General features: G+C 47.1%; 1 protein-coding gene across 1 annotated transcript; it reads right to left on the bottom strand.

Annotated features, from left to right (window-relative positions):
• Positions 1–954: 954 nt before the first annotated feature.
• On the bottom strand, positions 955–4,745 carry LOC125528288 (uncharacterized). Its single transcript, XM_048692778.2, has 3 exons — positions 4,390–4,745; positions 3,272–3,547; positions 955–2,523 (listed from the first exon to the last, which is right to left on the bottom strand). The coding sequence occupies exons 1-3, from the start codon at positions 4,483–4,485 to the stop codon at positions 1,306–1,308; spliced, it is 1,590 nt and encodes a 529-aa protein (XP_048548735.2). The 5' UTR covers positions 4,486–4,745; the 3' UTR covers positions 955–1,305.
• Between the last annotated feature and the right edge of the window lie 13,465 nt (positions 4,746–18,210).

Raw genomic sequence — 18,210 nt, 5'->3', positions numbered from 1 at the left:
TGAAAAAAGATAGAAAGTGTCTTGCCTGTCATTCACCAACCATCACCACCTATAAGATACCAAAGGAAGTTGTTCATACCCTCACTTCGGCATTCCGCAAGGTGGTTAATGAGGAAATGCAGCATAAACCTGCAACCCAGGCCAACAAGATTCAATCAAGCTGGCCCAGAGGACAGGAAGGAAAGCAGCAGGGGAAGAAAAAGACCTGAAGCCATCCATGATTGACACAGATTCAGAAGCTTTTGCCAGGGTTTGAGTTCCTGGGATGCAGTCATTCTAGAAATTTTATGATGTATGTAATGGATTGTGCGGTCATTCTAGACCTGGGTTGTGTATGCTCATCAGACCTTCAGTTTAATATTCATTCTGTGGTTGTTCTCTGGATTTATGGCTGTTGCAAGGGCTTTGGCTGACTAGCATTGTGTCAGATAGTAAGTACACTGTCACCTGTTAACCTGATTGTGTTATTATGGGAGCAGACAGTGGAACATCTTAAATTGGTTAGGGGTTTGGACTCGAGAAATGAACAGCCATTTGCATCCTCTGCCTGGAGGAAACTAAAAGAGAGGCCTTTGACATGGACTGTTTCTGGAAATTCTGTCCCAGAAGGTTCAGTAAGTCTTGAGTATTTGCCATCAGTAGGGGCTTCAGGTGGCATCCTCATTGATTAGAATGAAAGCAGACCTAGTTCTCCAGAATGAGTATTTCCCTTCAGTTCAGTTCAGTTCAGTAGCAACTTTTTGTCTTATGACACTTGGGATTTGACAAATGCATATGGATCTTGTCCACAGTTACTTCCCCCACAGCAATTTTTTTCTTAAGCCACAGCCAAACCACCGTAAATTTCTCACAGCATATGTACTAACAGTTACTGCCAACAGATGGTAGACACAAACCCGGCAATGCGAACTGCTTCGAGCAGGTGAACAGATGAGCACACACTGAACAAGAAGGTGAAAACCAACAAATTTCTCATATTTTCATATCGATCGCAAACATGCAAATGCAAGTCCACAACAGGTTACATGCAAGCATACGCGTCCATTAAAAATAGGACAAATGCTGACAATCATCATCACTCGACTAACCTACAGTCTTATTTCATCACGATCATCATCCAGCTGAAAAAAGTAGGCTGGAGGATACGTAGTACCAATCTGCCGGCTGATAAAAGATGCCAGAGCAAATACCTTAGGGAAGCTCAAAAGCGAGCTTCACATCACAGTAAGATCGCCACACAGTATATCACACGAGAAAGTCACAGGAGCAGATGAAGTGCTTCACATGTGGCTTCTCCATCGTCGACTAGCCAGACCAAGCCGCATTGCCAACAGAGCTCAGCCCGTCATGGAAGGTGTTGTACTCTACGGGCTGGCCTGCAGCCACCATCCGGCGCGGCATGTTCTCAGCATGATCGTTCAAGTAACCCATTCGAGCAGCCTTGTCAGCCATGTCTGCAGGGTGATTCTGCACGGACTGGGGTCCTAGATGATGGAGCATCATCGGAGCGCTGGCCTGCTGTGCTTGCTGAGGAAGGACAGCAACAAAAGTAGCAGCACTGTTGGGAGGGCTTCCATATACAGTGTTGTAGGCCTGGGCACTACCCTGTACTGAATAGGGACCAACCTTGCATTGCTGAGGTGCAAATGAGCCATTGCCGGGCGAATGGAACTGCTGGGTCTGCTGGTGCTGGATGTGATGTTCTGCCATCGGAACAGCAATGGCGCTGCTTTGCACGTAAACAGGAGCAGCTTCATGGTGCTTTCGCTGGGAAGAAGAGACCGTAGAGTAGGCAGGCTGCACAACCATGCCTCTAGAAAGTGCCTCGGTGTTACCACATGCGGGCTGTTGGGATCCGTAAGGAGGATAGAACAGGGCGACATGAGGTGCACTTTGGGCCTGCGGAGAAGATGTCTGCAGTTGAACCATCTGAGCTGGAACTTGCTGCATGTTGTGGTACTGCTGCTGTTGTGCCACCTGGGGCTGTGGCTGTTGTTGCCTTGCCTGCGAGTGAACATCCTGGACTGTTTGATGTTGCCAATGGTGCTGAGCTTGGATGTAGAACTCTGGTGCCTGACTAGTCATAGGAGGTACCTCAACTACAGTCTGTGGCTGGGGGTTCTGGGCCTGCGGTTGCATAGACTGCGGTGCAGGTTGAAATGTTTGGGCGTGCCTGCGCTCAGGTTGGCATTGATTTTGCGCGCGGTAAACAGTAGACTGGTTCAAGTGTTGCTGGTCTTGTTGGATGCTCAAAGAGACAGGCACAAGTTGCTGTAGAATAAGCCCGTTGCAACTTTGGAATTGCATAGCAGGAGACTGATTTACTTGGTGCAGCGGGACAAGGGCAAGCTCATGCTTTGCACCTGGGAAACTGCCATCATTTTCCCTGGCCATGAAAACTGATGGGGCAGTACCTTCACTCTTTTGTGCAGGATCTTCATATACAATCTGAAGTTTAGCTAGCTCGTTCTGAGTTTCAGCAAGCTCTTGCTTATCCTGAAGAACTTGTACACATTTCTGAACCTGCGCCAAAGTAGGTTCCATCATGAGTTATGCACTGAAGAACATTACAAGAGCTAACGGTCACATTTACTGAAAGGAAAACTGGATTTAATGTAAGCTATTTAGTTTGATTGACTAGCACTACTAAAATATTTACATCATCAAGCTTTGCTTAAGATGCCCTGTGGTGCCTAACATGACCATAAAAAGAGGCAGTTAGCACAGCCCTAAAACATGGATTAAGGAATCACGTGAAGCCAGTTAAATAGCCATTGCCTGTTGTGAACCTTATCACAACTTAACTTCTTGCAGTACTATCAGATATAATGGTACGTAGATTAACCATTGTCCAATCGCGCTAAGAGAACTAAAAACACTATATAAGTGTGATATCTTAAGAGTAGCTAATCAGTGTGTGACTAAGTAGATGATGTGGCACTCGCAGTTACAACTAGAGGGAATACCCATGTTCAGATTTTAGTCCCAAATAAATAATCATTTGCCTTTTATATGGACAAGCTGTAGCCCAAGCATTAGTCCAGTTCTACTAGATGCAGATGCAGGAAACAAAATCTAACTAGAGGAAACTCGAAACTAAACCATAAAACTTTCACAGCTCAAGCCTCAAGGCAAACATAATCCACTGTTTAATGCATTTACTAGGTAAGACCAGAAATTTTCATACTACTCCTAGAAAGCAACATATTATAATTTGGCATTCAGAGTTCAATAACCGTGTGTCCTTGTGTCGGTGTAAAACAAGACATACCTCTTTGACGTTCTTGTCAAGGCTATGGAAGTTCAGATTTGCTTCGCTGTGGTAATCCATTACATCGCTTCGCAGTTCTCCAATGGACCTTTCAAGCTTGTAGCAGTACAACTCCAGCTGTGACAGCCTTCCACTGATGACATCCAGCGAATTCACCAGATTCTCTGCTTGTTTGTTCATGCAGCTCTCAATAGCTTCCGTTATAATTTCTTTGGAATGGTTATCTTGTTCGCGCATGCTAACCAATGACCTCAGCAGTCTGTTGTCCTGGAAATCCTGCATAATTGAAGAACGGAAAAAAAACTAGTAAGGACTAACGACCACAAAAAATTAGCATGAAGGCATAGGTAGGGCGAAAACAGAGGTCGACAAATCTACGGCTAGTATAAGCACCATTCAAGCTACTCTCCTAGTTGCACAGCTGACAAATAGCTGAATCCTGAGCTACTATCCAATTATCACTAAAATATTTGATGATAAGGTAACAGCTGACAACAACAGGTGAAATTTCCCAGTAATAGATGGTAACCCTCACAGGCAGAGCCAACAAATTATTTTAGCGATGCCCGTTGGATCTAGATAGCAACGCAACTAGGTTATGATGTACTACTGTTGTATAACAGTAATGAGGCCAGAGGCATACTAGAATAGTTTGACTAGAGCCGCGGGAGGAAGCAGCAGCAGCTAGAAGAGGTCTGTCTCCCAGCTTTTGCCGCAAGCGGTTGACAGACACCAGGAGCCATGGCACCGTGATGAATGATGCAGAAATATGCGCGAATAACGCTGGCCGACGGAAAAGAAGCGCGGATATCTCGGCGTCAAGCCAAATCCTTGGCCCAGATCGGTCAGCGGGGCGGTGCAATCTAGTAGTACTGTAGCATATTTGAAGGTCCTGTGCACCTAGAAATGGCAAGCAGGGTCGCAAATCCAGCGCGAGGCGCAGACGGCATGCACATGTCGGCCGTCGTCCCGGCGAATCAGGACGAGGCAGGCCACGAACCAGCCCACCGCGGACGCAGGCGCAGTCCCGGGACCTACTGCTCCTAAGCTAAGAAAACAGTAGTAGAAAACACGAGGCGCGGATCTGGCGCAGATGGATGGAGGGAGAAGGGGCTGACCTCGCGGCGGAGCGTGTGGTCGAAGGAGCAGCGGGCGAGGTCGGGGGCGAGGCCGAAGGGGCCGGAGACGGAGGCTGGCCGCGCCGGGGACGCCATCAGATGCGATGCTCCGCGATCCGCTTCTCCGCGTATCTCCGGTTGGACTCCGGACGGAAGCGGCGGGGGCGAGGAGGATTTGGGAGGAGGCGTGGGCGGGGAGAGGAGAAGGAGTAAAAGCTAAAGAAAAAAGGGAGAAAGGGGGATGAGGAGGAGGAGTAAAGCTAGGTCGGCGACTTGGCTCGCTCGCTCGCTCGTGGCCGGTGCCGGTGCGTGCCCCCCGCCTCCGCCGCGGGTAGATATAGGCGACCGGCACCAGACCTGGCGCGGTCGCCGTCACACCCCCCGCTTGGTTCTGGGCTGGTTCGTCCATGTACGGGGCGGCCGCGTGACGCATGGGCCGGGCGGTGAACGGCACGACCGCCAGCGCCGGTGATGCACGGCTACGGCTACGGCCACGGATGGTGCGCGTGTGTGGTGCCAAGACTTTGACGTGGGGACGCTTGCGGTGCCCGGCGAGGTAGCGTGCGCGCATTGCTTGCTTCTCATCGGGCAGGTCCATGGCGCATTGTCTCGGTCACGTTTGCCTTTTTAGGTGATGATTGGAGTAGTATTTTGACCGATCAAGTTGATGACCCGGGTCCTGTGTACTATCTTCTATATCTAAATAGCTAGTCCTCATTAACTATTTCTCTCAACATGCAAGCATGTCACATTATCGCACAACATGCATAAGAAAAGCTTCACACTCACTATTATATGTCTCGCAGCATGCAAGCATATCACTTCATCATGAAACCTGCATGAAAAAAAAACCTTCTTAACATGTGAATTTCTATTTTATTATTCTATTTATATTTAATAAACATTTTACAACTATATAGTGATCAAACATAATAAAGTATATGTAGTTCCAGTTTTATCCTTTTATATATGATTCATACAATGAATCACATTGAAATATGTTACAAAATATCCCCGCAACAACGTGTGGGGTATCATCTAGTTATTATCATTTTTTTGTGTGTGTATAAAGTAGTGGCCGTGAGATATGTGGATATGGTATTACCGACGGAGGATGAAGGGGCGGTCCGGAGCAGAAAAATCCAGCCGACCAAGTTGGCCTGGAACGGCTAAAGTAGCCCCCACTTGGCGAGTCAGAGCCGCTTATCCGGCCCCAACTTGCGCCCCTCCCACGACCGATTAAGATACTACTACTGTGCACTGGTGCCACAATCTCAGATATTTTTCGCTCCTGCGAACCAACCTCTAGTTGAGATGGTTAGGTGGACAGTGGTATCCCTAACCCCACCAGGGTTCAAATCCTGGTGCTCGCATTTATCCTGGATTTATTTCAGGAATTCCGGCAATACGCTTTCAGTGGGAGGAGACGTTCCCGTTGACTACGAGGCGCCTAGAGTGACTTCGTAAAATCTCAAGATGATATGTTGGCTCAGTCTCTCAGAGGTGCTCATAGGGGTAGGGTGTGCGTGTGTGCGTTCATAGGAGTGAGTGTATGCGCGTTTATATGAGCGCTTGCGTCTGTACTGTGTTCAAAAAGATATTTTTCGCTCCTTCTCTTACATAATTTTTTTTAAAAAAAAAACGCTCACGGCATCACCACAAAAATGCTGAGCTTCTCTTGTAGATTTCTCGCTGACGAGGAGATCTCGTTTCTGGTGGCCACCGAGAGGCCGGCCGGTACCGGGTGACGGGGGCGAGCGAATGGGACGCCCGCCACGCTGGCGGATAGGTACGCCACGGCGGAAAGCAACGTGTACGTCCAGGAGGCAACGGCCACGGCGACTCGGAGGGAGATCGTACGCTCCTACTGCGACTGCAAAACAAGGGGCCGGGGTTGGTGCCGTTCGTGCTGACGGGTCACCGCCCGTCTCCGCCACGAGAAAAATCCCGGTCCCGGTGGTGGTTCTGGCGGCCGTTGTTTAGGGCCGGGGACACCGAAGTGGCTGGCGACGCCCCGGCGGTCGCTTTCTTCCATCAGCTCGTCGTCTGCCGCTGCACGTCGCCGTCGGCCGGGATACGAGGGGAGGGCGTGTGCGCACGAAACGCATCGGAGAATCGGACGGCTTTGGCATCGGATCCGTGTCCGGGGAGGCATTATTGTTCGCGACGCCGACGCACGGCCATGTGTCCTCTCTTCTGCTCCGGACTGCTGGCCTGGCTGGCTTGGCTTGTGGATAGGCATGCACAATCGTGCAACGGGTCAACTCCGTGTGCCAAATTTCATTATACCAGCCCATGATTTCCATGAAGAATCAAGGGTGCCTTCGTTGGCAAGAGTTCTTTTTTCCATTGACATGGCTTCTTTGACGCTCTCGTAGACCGAGCAAGCTGCTCCGACGACGACGACTCTCAGACGCATTCCCCTAGGCTGTCAGTGCATATGCAATGTCCAGCGTGATAATCACGTCTTTTCCTATTACTTAACCATCACGCATCTTACAAAACAAGAAAATACATGCACGTCCTCCGATGACATGGCGCAAGACTAGCTTCTCGATTATATTGCACTCCGCTCTACATTGTTCCCATGGACAGTGTGTTCATCGGATGTGCACGACATTTTCAATTGTTGTTTTTGAAAGGAAAAGGGTTTCTCCCTAGCCCCAACTTTATTGGAGATGATGCCTCGACCACAGGTTCCACGCCGTTTCGCGGCGCTCTGTCACAACCAAAGTTTTGGAGAAGACGCCGACGCGGACCAACGTCTCAAAGAATAAGCCGTCCAGTAATCGGGGAAGAAGCCGTAAGCAACATAGAAAGATTCGCCACATAGGGAAGACACCCAAGGGAGTTCTAGATGTATTTCATGTTTCCCAGTTGAAAAAGTGACATCCAGTGTTGATGCACACATCTTTCAGAGACATTGTACCGCCAGAGAAAGTTCAATTTGGAGAAGACCTCATATATGAAGAGAAACCGGTCAAGATTCCGGAAAGTGCATAGAAAGTTACCAGGACTAAGGTCCATATTCTACAAAGTCCAGTGGAGCCACCACACCGAGGAGGAAGCTACATGGGAGCGAGAAGACGATCTGCGAGGGAACCATCAACACCGATTTGCTAGCCAATATGAATCTTAGGGATGAGATTCCTCCTAAGGGGGTTGTCTGCCAAATCCCATTTTTTTTTCAAATTAGCAAGTAAACATAGCATTCATATGCATAGCATACTTTTAGTGCATTTTTGTGATTTCATTTAGTTTTAATATTTTAGAAACCCTAATGTTATTTAATGGTAATACTAAGGCCATTTGCATAAAATTAATTTTCAAAATTTGCATCAGAGCTGAAAATATTTTCCCTATGATTCATATGAACCCTAGTATTTATTTGAATTTTCTTCAGTTCAAAGGAATTAAATTGAAATAAATTTGGTCCAATTCAAGTTTAGTTCAAATCTTGGGTTATTAAAAGAAAAAATAGAAGAAAAAATAAAGGAAAAACAGCCCAGCTAGGCCGACGTCCTAGCAAAGGCGACCCGACTCAGCAGCAAGGACCCGTTCGAAAGGAAAATGAGAATTGGTTGATACATCTCCAACGTATCTATAATTTTTATTGTTTCATACTATTATGTTATCAAACTTAGATACTTTTTATGCAATTTTATCATTTTTTAGGACTTACTTATTAACTCAGCGCCCAATGCCAGCCGTTGTTTTTGTTTTTCCATAAAATCTATACCAAACTTGAGTCCAAACGCACGAAACTTTTGGACCATTTTTTTCTGGACATAGGAGACCCTAGAAGCTTTGGGAGGAGTCCAGGCGCAAAGCGAGGAGACAGCAAGGCAACAGGGCGCGCCTTGTTACCTTGTGGGCCCCACATGGCTCCGTCTGACCTAATTTCCCTTCTATAAATTCTCAAATATTTGGGAAACCCCACAAAAGCCACCGAAACAATTTTCCGGCGCCGCAAGTCTCTGTTCTTCCGCGATCCCATCTGAAGGCCTTTTTCGGTACTCTGTCGAAGTGGGAATCGATCACCGATGGCTTCGATATCAACCTTAATGCCTTCCGATGATGTGTCAGTAGTTCAGCACGAACCTACGGGTCCATAGCTAGTAGCTAGATGGCTTATTCTCTCTCTTTGATATTCAATGCAATGTTCCTTTCGGAGATTGATTCGATGTAATCTTCTTATGCATTGTGTTTGTTGGGATCCGATGAATTGTGGGTTTATGATTAGATTATTCATTGAAAGTAGTTGAGTCTTTTTTGAACTTTATTATGCATGATTGCTATAGCTTTGTATTTCTCTCCGATCTATCCGTTTGGTTTGGCAACCTAAATTGATTTATCTTCAGCGGGAGAGGTGCTTTGTAGTAGGTTCAATCTTGCAGCGTTCTCACCCAGTGACAGTAGGGGTAGCAAGACACGTATTTGTATTGTTACTTCTAAGGATAAAACGATGAGGTTTAATCATATTTGCTTGGTTCTATTCTATCTACAGTATGTCATCTCGGGCTCCGGGGGATCGTAGCATATGGGACGCGATCTGGAAGGCGAAGATACCTAAGAAGGTCAAGATTTTCGGATGGAGAGTTGCCACAAACTCGCTAGCGACAAAACATAATGCGTTCAGGAGAACGATAGCTGAGGATAGTGTGTGTGAGGTCTGCGGGAGTGGGAATGAGGATGAGCACCACGCCGTTGTCGCATGTACCAGAAGCTCAGCCCTACGGCAAGAAATGAGATCTTATTGGCAGCTACCAAAGGAATCTGCTCTCACATACATAGGAGAGGACTGGTTACAGCTGGTGCTACTATCTCAGGGAGAAGAAACTAGGACCAAGCTAATGCTAATTCTGTGGCAAGCTTGGAGCCTTAGAAACAATGCGATTCACAGTGATGGGAAAGATACGGTGTCAGGTGCGGTGCAAGCCTTACTGCGGATACATGATGAGATTCAGATGGCAGCGGAAAATCCCTGGAGCGAAGGAGATAAATGCATAAAGGGTCTATTCCCAACCAAACCCTGTATGCCGACCACCACCGGAACCAGGATATGGAGAAGCCCCACACCAGGTAGCGTTAAGTTAAACACGGACGCAGCTTTCCTTGCGGACTCGGGTGAAGCATGGGGCGGGGCAGTTGCCAGAGACCATAAGGGCCACGTTTTCCTATCGTTGGGAAGGAAGTTACCTTACTGCAGTTCTGTAGACGAGGCAGAAGCCACGGCTGCAGAGATGGGGTTAAGAGAATTCGCGAAGTATTTCAACGGGAATCTGATCTTAGAGACGGACTGCGCAGTCCTAGCTCGGAACCTAAATGGAAAGGAGCAGTGCAGAGCAGCTGTTTGTGCCGGTATTTCTGATATCAAAGGGCTCCTCCAGGTTTTTTCGCGAACAGAAGTCAGTGCTGTCACAAGGGAGAAGAATAAGCTAGCACATGAACTGGCATCGAAGGCAAGAGCGACGGGAGACTTCCTAATCATTGCAAACGTCCCGGATGACTTAAGAAATGTAATGAGGAATGAGTATACCCCCACCATGGTTTAGTTTCGTGTAGCCATGGTTCTCAAAAAAAAAGGTATGTTATCTTGCTTGAAGTGTTGCTCTGTTTGTTATGAACTTAATACCCTAGATGCGGGCATGAGTCGGTCGATGGGTAGAGTAATAGTAGTAGATGTAGGCAGAAGCCGGTCTATTTGTCATGGACGTAATGCATATATACATAATCATTGCCATGAATAACGTCATAACTATGCACTTTTTTATCAATCGCCCAACAGTAATTTGTCTACCCATCGTATAGTTTTATTTTGAGAGAGAAGCCCCTAGTGAAAACTATGAACCCAGGTCTACTTTAATCGTACTACTAAAGCCAATGCTTCCTTGCTGCAATTTTTTTTCTTTTGCTCTGCGACTTATATATCTATCACTTTAAGATTTGATGCTTGCAAGTAACGAGTTTAAGGGGATTGACAATCTTATTGGGTCATAACTTTTGATCTAGGATTCCAAACTGGATAATTCCTTTTTTGCTTGGTGTTCCAAACTTCAAGCCACAATTTAGCACTAGTTTGAACCAAGTTTAACTTTGCTATATTCAAATTTATTTGAGTTCAAATTAAAACCAAAATTGAGCATAGAATCCAATCAAATGAATCCTTTTGCAAATGATTCACAAGTCAACGTTGACCTATTTGAACTCGCTTGAACCCAAACCCAACCTTCAAATCCCCAAAAATGCTGAGCTTCTCTTCTAGACTTCTCGGAAGATTTCTTGTGGCCACCGAGGCCGGGCGGCAGTGGGTGACGACGGGAGCGAGCGAATGGGACGCCACGGTGGCGGATAGGTACGCCACGGGGGAAAGCAATGTGTTACGTGTAGGAGGCAGATGCCACGGCGAGCGAGCGATCGTAGTACACGCGTACTGCAAAACCAACCACAGGGCCGGGGGTTGGTGCCGTGCGTGCTGACGGGTCACCGCCCGTCTCCGCCACGAGAAAAATCACTGCCGGTCCGGGTGGTGGCCCGAGCGAGGGTTCTGGCGGCCGTTGTTTAGGGCCGGGGACACGGCGGTCGCTTTCTTTCATCAGCTCGTCGTCTGCCGCTGCACGTCGCCGTCCGCTGGGAGGCGAGGAGAGGGCGTGTGCGCACGCTACGCATCGCGGAAACGGGCGGGTTCGGCATCGGATTCGTGTCCGGGGAGACATGATCGTGCGCGACGCACGGCCATGTGTCCTCTGTTCTGCTCCGGACTGCTGGCCTGGCTTGTGGATAGGCATGGACGTACTACACGACGGCGACGCATGCATGCTCTGGGCTCTCAGCTCCGGCGAGCCGGGCGAGTGACACGGCGGTCCAAGTAGACTTCCAATACACGGAGGCGTTACCCTTTTTCATGTACACTGTACTCCAACAGTCGAACGTACGCTGCAACTTCAGCGCGTCAACCTAAACGAACGACAATTTTGTCGGTTTTGTTATACGTTTCGGTCAGCCTGGAGGACACTTATATCCGCTTTCGCGTTTGGGTCGGCTTGGAGTGGGACGAATGATGTTAAGTAATTCAGGCGCGTGGGCTAAGCTGTACTGTATCTATCTCGGCGAGGGCATTGTTGTTTCTTCTTTGATAGAAAATCGCAGCAGTTTTACACGTGAATCATGCATGATTTCCTTCCTTGGCTACCCAACACACGTCGGGTTCGCGTGGACCAGACGGCCGTGCAAGTGTAACCACCTTTTAATGCTGGCATGGCCATTGTGTCTTGCGTCCCACTTCGTGTTACACTAGCTCATGGACGACGCGTACCAGCCCAATCGTGCAACAGGTTACAGGTCAACTCCGTGTGCCAAATGTTATTAATACTAACCCATGATTTCCACGAAGAATCAAGGGTGGCTTCGTTGGCAAGAATTCTTTTAACCATCAACAAGAGATCTTTGACGCTGTTGTAGACCGAGTAAGCTGCACCGACGACGACTCTCGTACGCATTTCCTTAGTGCACATCTAATGTTCAGCGCGATAATCTTGGTTTGCTTTATGTCGTTTCCTATTAGGCTATTACTTAACATTTTAACTATATATATGTAAGTCGTCTGAAAATTATTTCAGGTCAGTCGATTTTTGGGCCGTTGAATTATGCTTTAAGACCGTGTACCTTTTCCCAAGTGTTGTTTTGGGCTTTTTCTTTCTTTGACTGACCCCATATTTGGGTTAGTCAATTCTTTAACTGGCCAAAGCCCATTCCAGTGCGACATAGCCCTCTTCTTTCTCCTTTGTTTACTCCGTTATCTGTTTCTATGCGTTTTTTTTCTTTATTAGATGTTTTTTCCTTTTTCTTTTGTGGGTATTTTTAGGATGTTGGGTGATTATAAATATAACATACAAATGCCATATAATATGTGCCAATATTTCATGATTATATGATTATTTTTGCACATTACAAAAAAATTCTACTTCGGTGCAAAGTTGTATGCAAATTTAAAAAACAATCTTCTTAAAGGAAATACCAACTACACTAATTCATCCTTGTTTTAGGAAACATCATTATTATGATATTGTTTTAGTCTTTATTTCAATTTCATTTCACATTAAGGAAAATGCCAATGCTACTAATTCTAATTCATTCTCAGATTTTTTTTGAGTAAATTCCACTTTTACATGCTCATTAGTGCATATTTTTGAAAAAAGCGTAATTTTTATGTATAGTTTGTGCAAAATTTGTCAATGTTTGTTTTAGATTCTTTTCCCCATTTTTTTCCACTTAAATGTTTATGCCAATGCCACTAATTCATTCTTCCTTAGAAAATTTAATCATTTTGAGTTTTTTTCCTTAAAGGGTAATACCAATGCTAAATGTCCCTAATTCCTTCCTTCCTAGTAAACATCTTTTTTTTGCAAAATTCTACTAGTATATATTTATTCTTGCATATTACATACAACACATTACTAATTTTTTGCAGGTCATCTTCAGAGCGTCTACATGGATCCGTACGTGGTCCTTACTGAGCCATACGGACCACAGGGCGCACATGGCTACTGGGTGCAACCGATGGAAAACGGTTGCACGGGATACTGACAACCGATATGAATGGCGGTCCAGTAATAGGTTAGGTGTGTAAGCAGCTTAAGCTATTTTAGCCGCGGTTGTGGCTTTTTTGTTTTGACCGCGTGTGGCATTGGTTTCTTTATGATATTTTGAGAATGCTTGAGGAGACTTTTGGACCTCTTTGATTTTTAATAAAATGGCTGTGATGCAGAGGCCGGGGGTTATGTCTCCTTTTCTAGAAAGAAAAAAGAAACGTCCATGTATGTTACCGATTCAGGATGAAGGGGCGGCCCGGAAAAATCCAGCCGACCAAGTTGGCCTGAAAGGGCTAAAGTAATCCATCCCACTTGCATTGGCAAGTCAGAGCCGCCCTGCCGCTTATTTGATCCAACTTGCGTCCCGCCATGGATTAAGATTAAGATACCGTGCACTACCACATCTCAGATCTTTTTCACCCGTCCAACGTACTCTTTCATTCATAATCAAATCAAACGGCCGTCGATCACGCCCGCCGCACCACCACAAAAAGAATGGCGAGGTCCTCTTGTAGATTTCTCGTAAGATGTCTGAGTGACGGGAGCCACGGGGGAAACAAACCTGTACGTCCAGGACCTGGAGGCAGGCGCCACGGCGAGAGATCGTACGCTCGTGCTGCAAAACAAAGGGGCCGGGGTTGGTGCGTGCTGACCGGCCACCGCCCACCCCCGCCACGAGAAAAATCCCGGTGGCGGCGGCCGTTGTTTAGGGCCGGGGAGACGGAGGTGGCTGGCGACGCTTCGACGGTAGCTTTCATGTCACCAGCTCATCGTCTGCAGCTGCACGTCGCCGTCGGCATCTGACTCGTGTCCGGGGAGACATTGTTCGCGACGCCGACGCACGGCCATGTGTCCTCTCTTCTGCTCCGGACCGCTGGCCTGGCTGGTCCGGCTTGTGGATAAGCATGGACGTACGACGCGACGGCGACGCCTGCCCGCCCCGGCTCTCCGCTCCGGCGAGCCAGGTGAGTGACACGGCCGTCTAACAAGACTTTCGACACGCCCCGGAAAAAAAAAACAAGACTTTCGACACGCTGAGGCGTTACATTTTTCTAGTATTCGAACAGTCGAACGAACGGTGTTAATTAATTCAGGCGCGTGGGCATTGTTGTTTTCTTCTCATAGAAATCCGCAGCAGTTTTACACGTGAATCATGCATGATCTCCTCCTCCTTCCTTGGCTAATCAACACACGTCGGGCTCGCGTGGACGAGACGGCCGTGCAAGTCTAACCACCTTTTAATGCTGGCATGGCCATTGTGTCTTGCGTCCCACTCGTGTTACACTAGCGCATGGACGACTTGTACCATCCCGATCGTGCAACGGGTCAAACTCCGTGTGCCAAATTTCATTATACTAGCCCTTCCATGATTTCCATGAAGAATCAAGAGTGGCTTCGTTGGCAAGAGTTCTTCTAGCCATTGACAAGAGTGCTTTACTCCTGTCATAGACCGAGCAAGCTGCACCGACGACTCTCGCGTGCATTTCCCTAGGCTACATGTTAGTGCATATGTAATGTTCGGCATGTTAGTTTTGATTTGCTTCGTATCTTCTCCTACTATAGTTTGCCATCACGTGTCCTAGACAAGAAGGCCATACAGCAAACTGAGCATATCTCAGGTGGTTAGGTTTCATGTGGTGAAACCAACCCACCAGGGTTATCACGGAGATGCTCATATGGGTAGGATCGCGAGTTCATAGGGATGAGTGTGTGCGAGTATCTACGAATATACCCTTTGATGACATGGTGTTTCATCATATGTGCATGTGGATATCAAACTTAAGCTATCTATAGAATGACAATTTTTTAACCCTCAAACCTCCCTGCAGAACACGAAAAATGAAAGAAAGGGTTTTCTTCCTAGTCCAACACTATAAAAGAAGAGGCCTCGACCACATGTTCCACACTGTTTCGCAACATTCGGTCACAACCAAAGTCTCAAAGAAGACGTCGGCATGGACTAACGTATTAGAGAATAAGCAGCTGCCGTGGAAATCTTATGTGTATCAAAAATTCTAGAACTAACTATCCATTTGATAAAACTTTCGCCAGCTTCACAATGACGACAGAGAGGAGGCCGCTACATCAGTCATCGGGGAAGAAGCGATAAGCACCAGAGAATGATCCGTCGCATTAGGAAGACACCCCAGGAAAAAAAGGTTACATCCTCTTCGCCGCATTAAACAACTTAGGAAACATCGCCCCGATCCCCAAGGGACGGTCTTCCACTGTCGACACTTATGGCTGCCCGCAACATAACCGCTGCAAGTTGTAGAAAGAGGAGGACCATCTCGATACCAACACCATGACACATAAGGCCATCTACAATGCGGACGTGAGGGTTATTTTCCAGGTCGTTGCTTATTATTCCCCCTCGAGTCTAGAAAATATGTTAGCATCGACGCAAAAGCTATCTCCGGGCGCTCCAGCTTTTTTCCTCCCACGCTAGAGGTCATTCTATTCTTTTTTACTCGTGTGACGCCTAGACTTTGCTGATTGCGTTGGAGGCAGAGACGCTAGTGGAGATGCTAAGACAAAATTCAAGCACTTGGCATTGTAGATGCCCTAAAAGTGTCGCCAAGACCTGTAGGGTCCAAAACGCCACAGACTCCACCTCCTAGATAGTAGCGTGAACCAACAATCTCGAAAGGAGGTCTAGAAGAAACCTATTCATCACCGCCGGAACGAAGCCATGGACAACCAAAACCCCTACTGTGAAACATTAGATTGCTAGATGCACATGGAACTAGATCGCCCAAGGATCGACTGATGTCTCAGTGCTCCAGGTTTGGTGTGTGAGCTGACTGTCATTGAGACGGTGGCCAAGCGGGCCCCCGCATGCAACCTCGACCCATGGTACTTCCTCCTCTCCAACTATCCCTTGTTCTACGGGTTCTCGATTTGCGATTCTTGACAGGGTTTCTCTTGACCACCTGGCTAACATCGCTTCAGACTGCGAGGTTATGTTCTGAGGCGAGCGTGCTCCTCGGTTAGAGCAAATTGCGGCCATCTGGGCTAAAGAGAGTTTTGATGGGGCCCTGGCAACAACTCGAGCTTAGGACGAATGCTAGTGTCAATGGGCCTTGGCTACAGCTGTTTCTAAGACACAGAGAGCCCGGATCTAATTGTGGCCCTAGCGATAGTTCAATACGGGAGCCTTCTAATGCGGTGCCTTCTAGGTGGGGGCATCGCGCGGAAGACACCCTATGCATTGGAACCCTATTGTGTCCCAACCTATATATTGTGTGTGGGGCTCCCTTAGAGGTGGTCGATACCGACATACCCCTCCCCCCCCACCAGTTGGTGAGGGGAGTGGTAGGACTCCCAAGCTGATGTCCTGCCCCACGACCTCTAGTAGGGCTTGCTCAGTCCCACGTAAAGGGTCCACCCCATAATTGATTCCCACATGAAGTTACTTTGCTGGAACCGTTCGAGGGTTCGGCCATTTGGGCTCACGATGTCAATTGATCGAATACTTCATGAGGATGGCATTAATAGGGTGTGCTTGCAGGAGACAATTAGACATGATTTCTCTCTTCAGGTGATTCGGGGGGCCACCACTCGTTTGCATGGCAATGGCTACCACGAGTGGTCACTGGGTTGCAGCCCCGTCGATGGAGGAGGCCGAGATGGGCGACCGCACTAGGCCCCCAAATGACCATATAGGTTAATCGGCTCACCCAGTAAAAACTAAAGGGAAGAGAGCAACCCATCTAGCAAAGCCAGCCCACACGAGGCCTTCTTTCCATCTCTTTTCTGCCATGTTCCATCTATCGCCAAAGGCCCCAATACTCTGGCTGGTTCTCCTTCCGTGCAATTTCTCAATCGCCCACGCCGCCGCCGCTGGCTACCTTCTTCCATGGATCGGCGATCAGCCGATCGCCCAGGATGCTGATTGTTGTGCTGGCTTCCCTGCCTCCAGGCTCTAATCCTTGATTACCAGGTATTGTCAATTAGTTTGCTTCTACTTCATTAGATTAAATGAGGACAACCAAACTGGCAAACGGGCCTAGGTTAGGTGGATGAAATTACGGTAGTATTACTTGACAACACATCTATACTACAGTATACACCAATTTTTGAGGCATGATTTTTCTTTGTGGGAAGCATTATAAAATCATCATGCATGTGTTGTGCAGTGCCTTAGTTTTACCTAGGCGATGGTAATTGAATTTTATTTTGTTCACACTAATTAGTCAAATTCATGTTTGAACAATAAATCATTACATTTCTTTGGTTTATAGATAGACAATAGGAAGAGATAACAATATAGTAGATTATTTACATTAGCTCTTTTGTTATTCGAATATCTAGGGGTTAATTTTGATTTTCGCCCCGGGGCCCCGAATTTCTTGAGACGGCCCTGCTGGGTTGGGCTCTGTTGGGTGTCAAGCAGGACACCTTTGAGGTCAATGATATGGATCGCGGGGATTTTTTCATACATTAAACTTTCGAGAAAGCTAAAATCCTGCCGTCCGGAATTTTGCAACAGGTCCGAACGACCTCGGAGGCGTCCGATCGCCATCCCACGGTGGTCATCAAGGGCAATTGTCGCTTTAATAGGATCCTGATTTGCGGGAATAATGGTTCGCCTTTTTTTTGCGCGCGCTGCCCATATTTTGTTTCCTTTTTTGAAGGAGGATGGATCCCGATCGTGGCCTCGATATTTTGGGAAGGTTGTGATCGTGAGCGTGATTTTTGGGTGGATCTCGATCGTGATTTTCTGGAGGAGTTTCGGTCTTGAAAAATAAAGCACAAGAAAGGGGATTTGAACTCAGGTTGGCTGAGCTTACTTCATGCCCCTCAACCAATTCAACCCTCGTTTGTTGTTGTCCACACTAGATAAACAACGTAGTTGAACCTTTATTACTACGCTGTTTCAAAAAAAAAACTCTTAAATTATTCTACGGGTTACGAGGCTGCTAATTTTTAAGTTACCAGGTTGTTCATGTATAGCTACCGCGATGCTAATGCAAAAGTTAGCATGTTGCTAATTGGGTGAAAAGAGTTGTTGAAACATACCCCGGTCTTTTGTTTTGTAATTAGCATGGCAATTTACGCGCTGCAGACTTGAGAATTACATACATGATAATATATGCATCGCAGACCTGATAACTTAGGTATAAAACACTGCGGTAAATTTGACCAAGAAAAAAAGTTGTTGAAAACATCTCTCAGTCACTTCTGTGTAAATAACATGATAAACACGCATCGCAGTCGCAGACCTGTT

The sequence above is a fragment of the Triticum urartu genome, chromosome 1A (assembly GCF_056163025.1).
Source record: "Triticum urartu cultivar PI428250 chromosome 1A, HENAU_Tu73, whole genome shotgun sequence".
NCBI classification, from domain to species: domain Eukaryota; kingdom Viridiplantae; phylum Streptophyta; class Magnoliopsida; order Poales; family Poaceae; genus Triticum; species Triticum urartu.
This window is presented reverse-complemented; position numbering and strand designations above follow the sequence as displayed.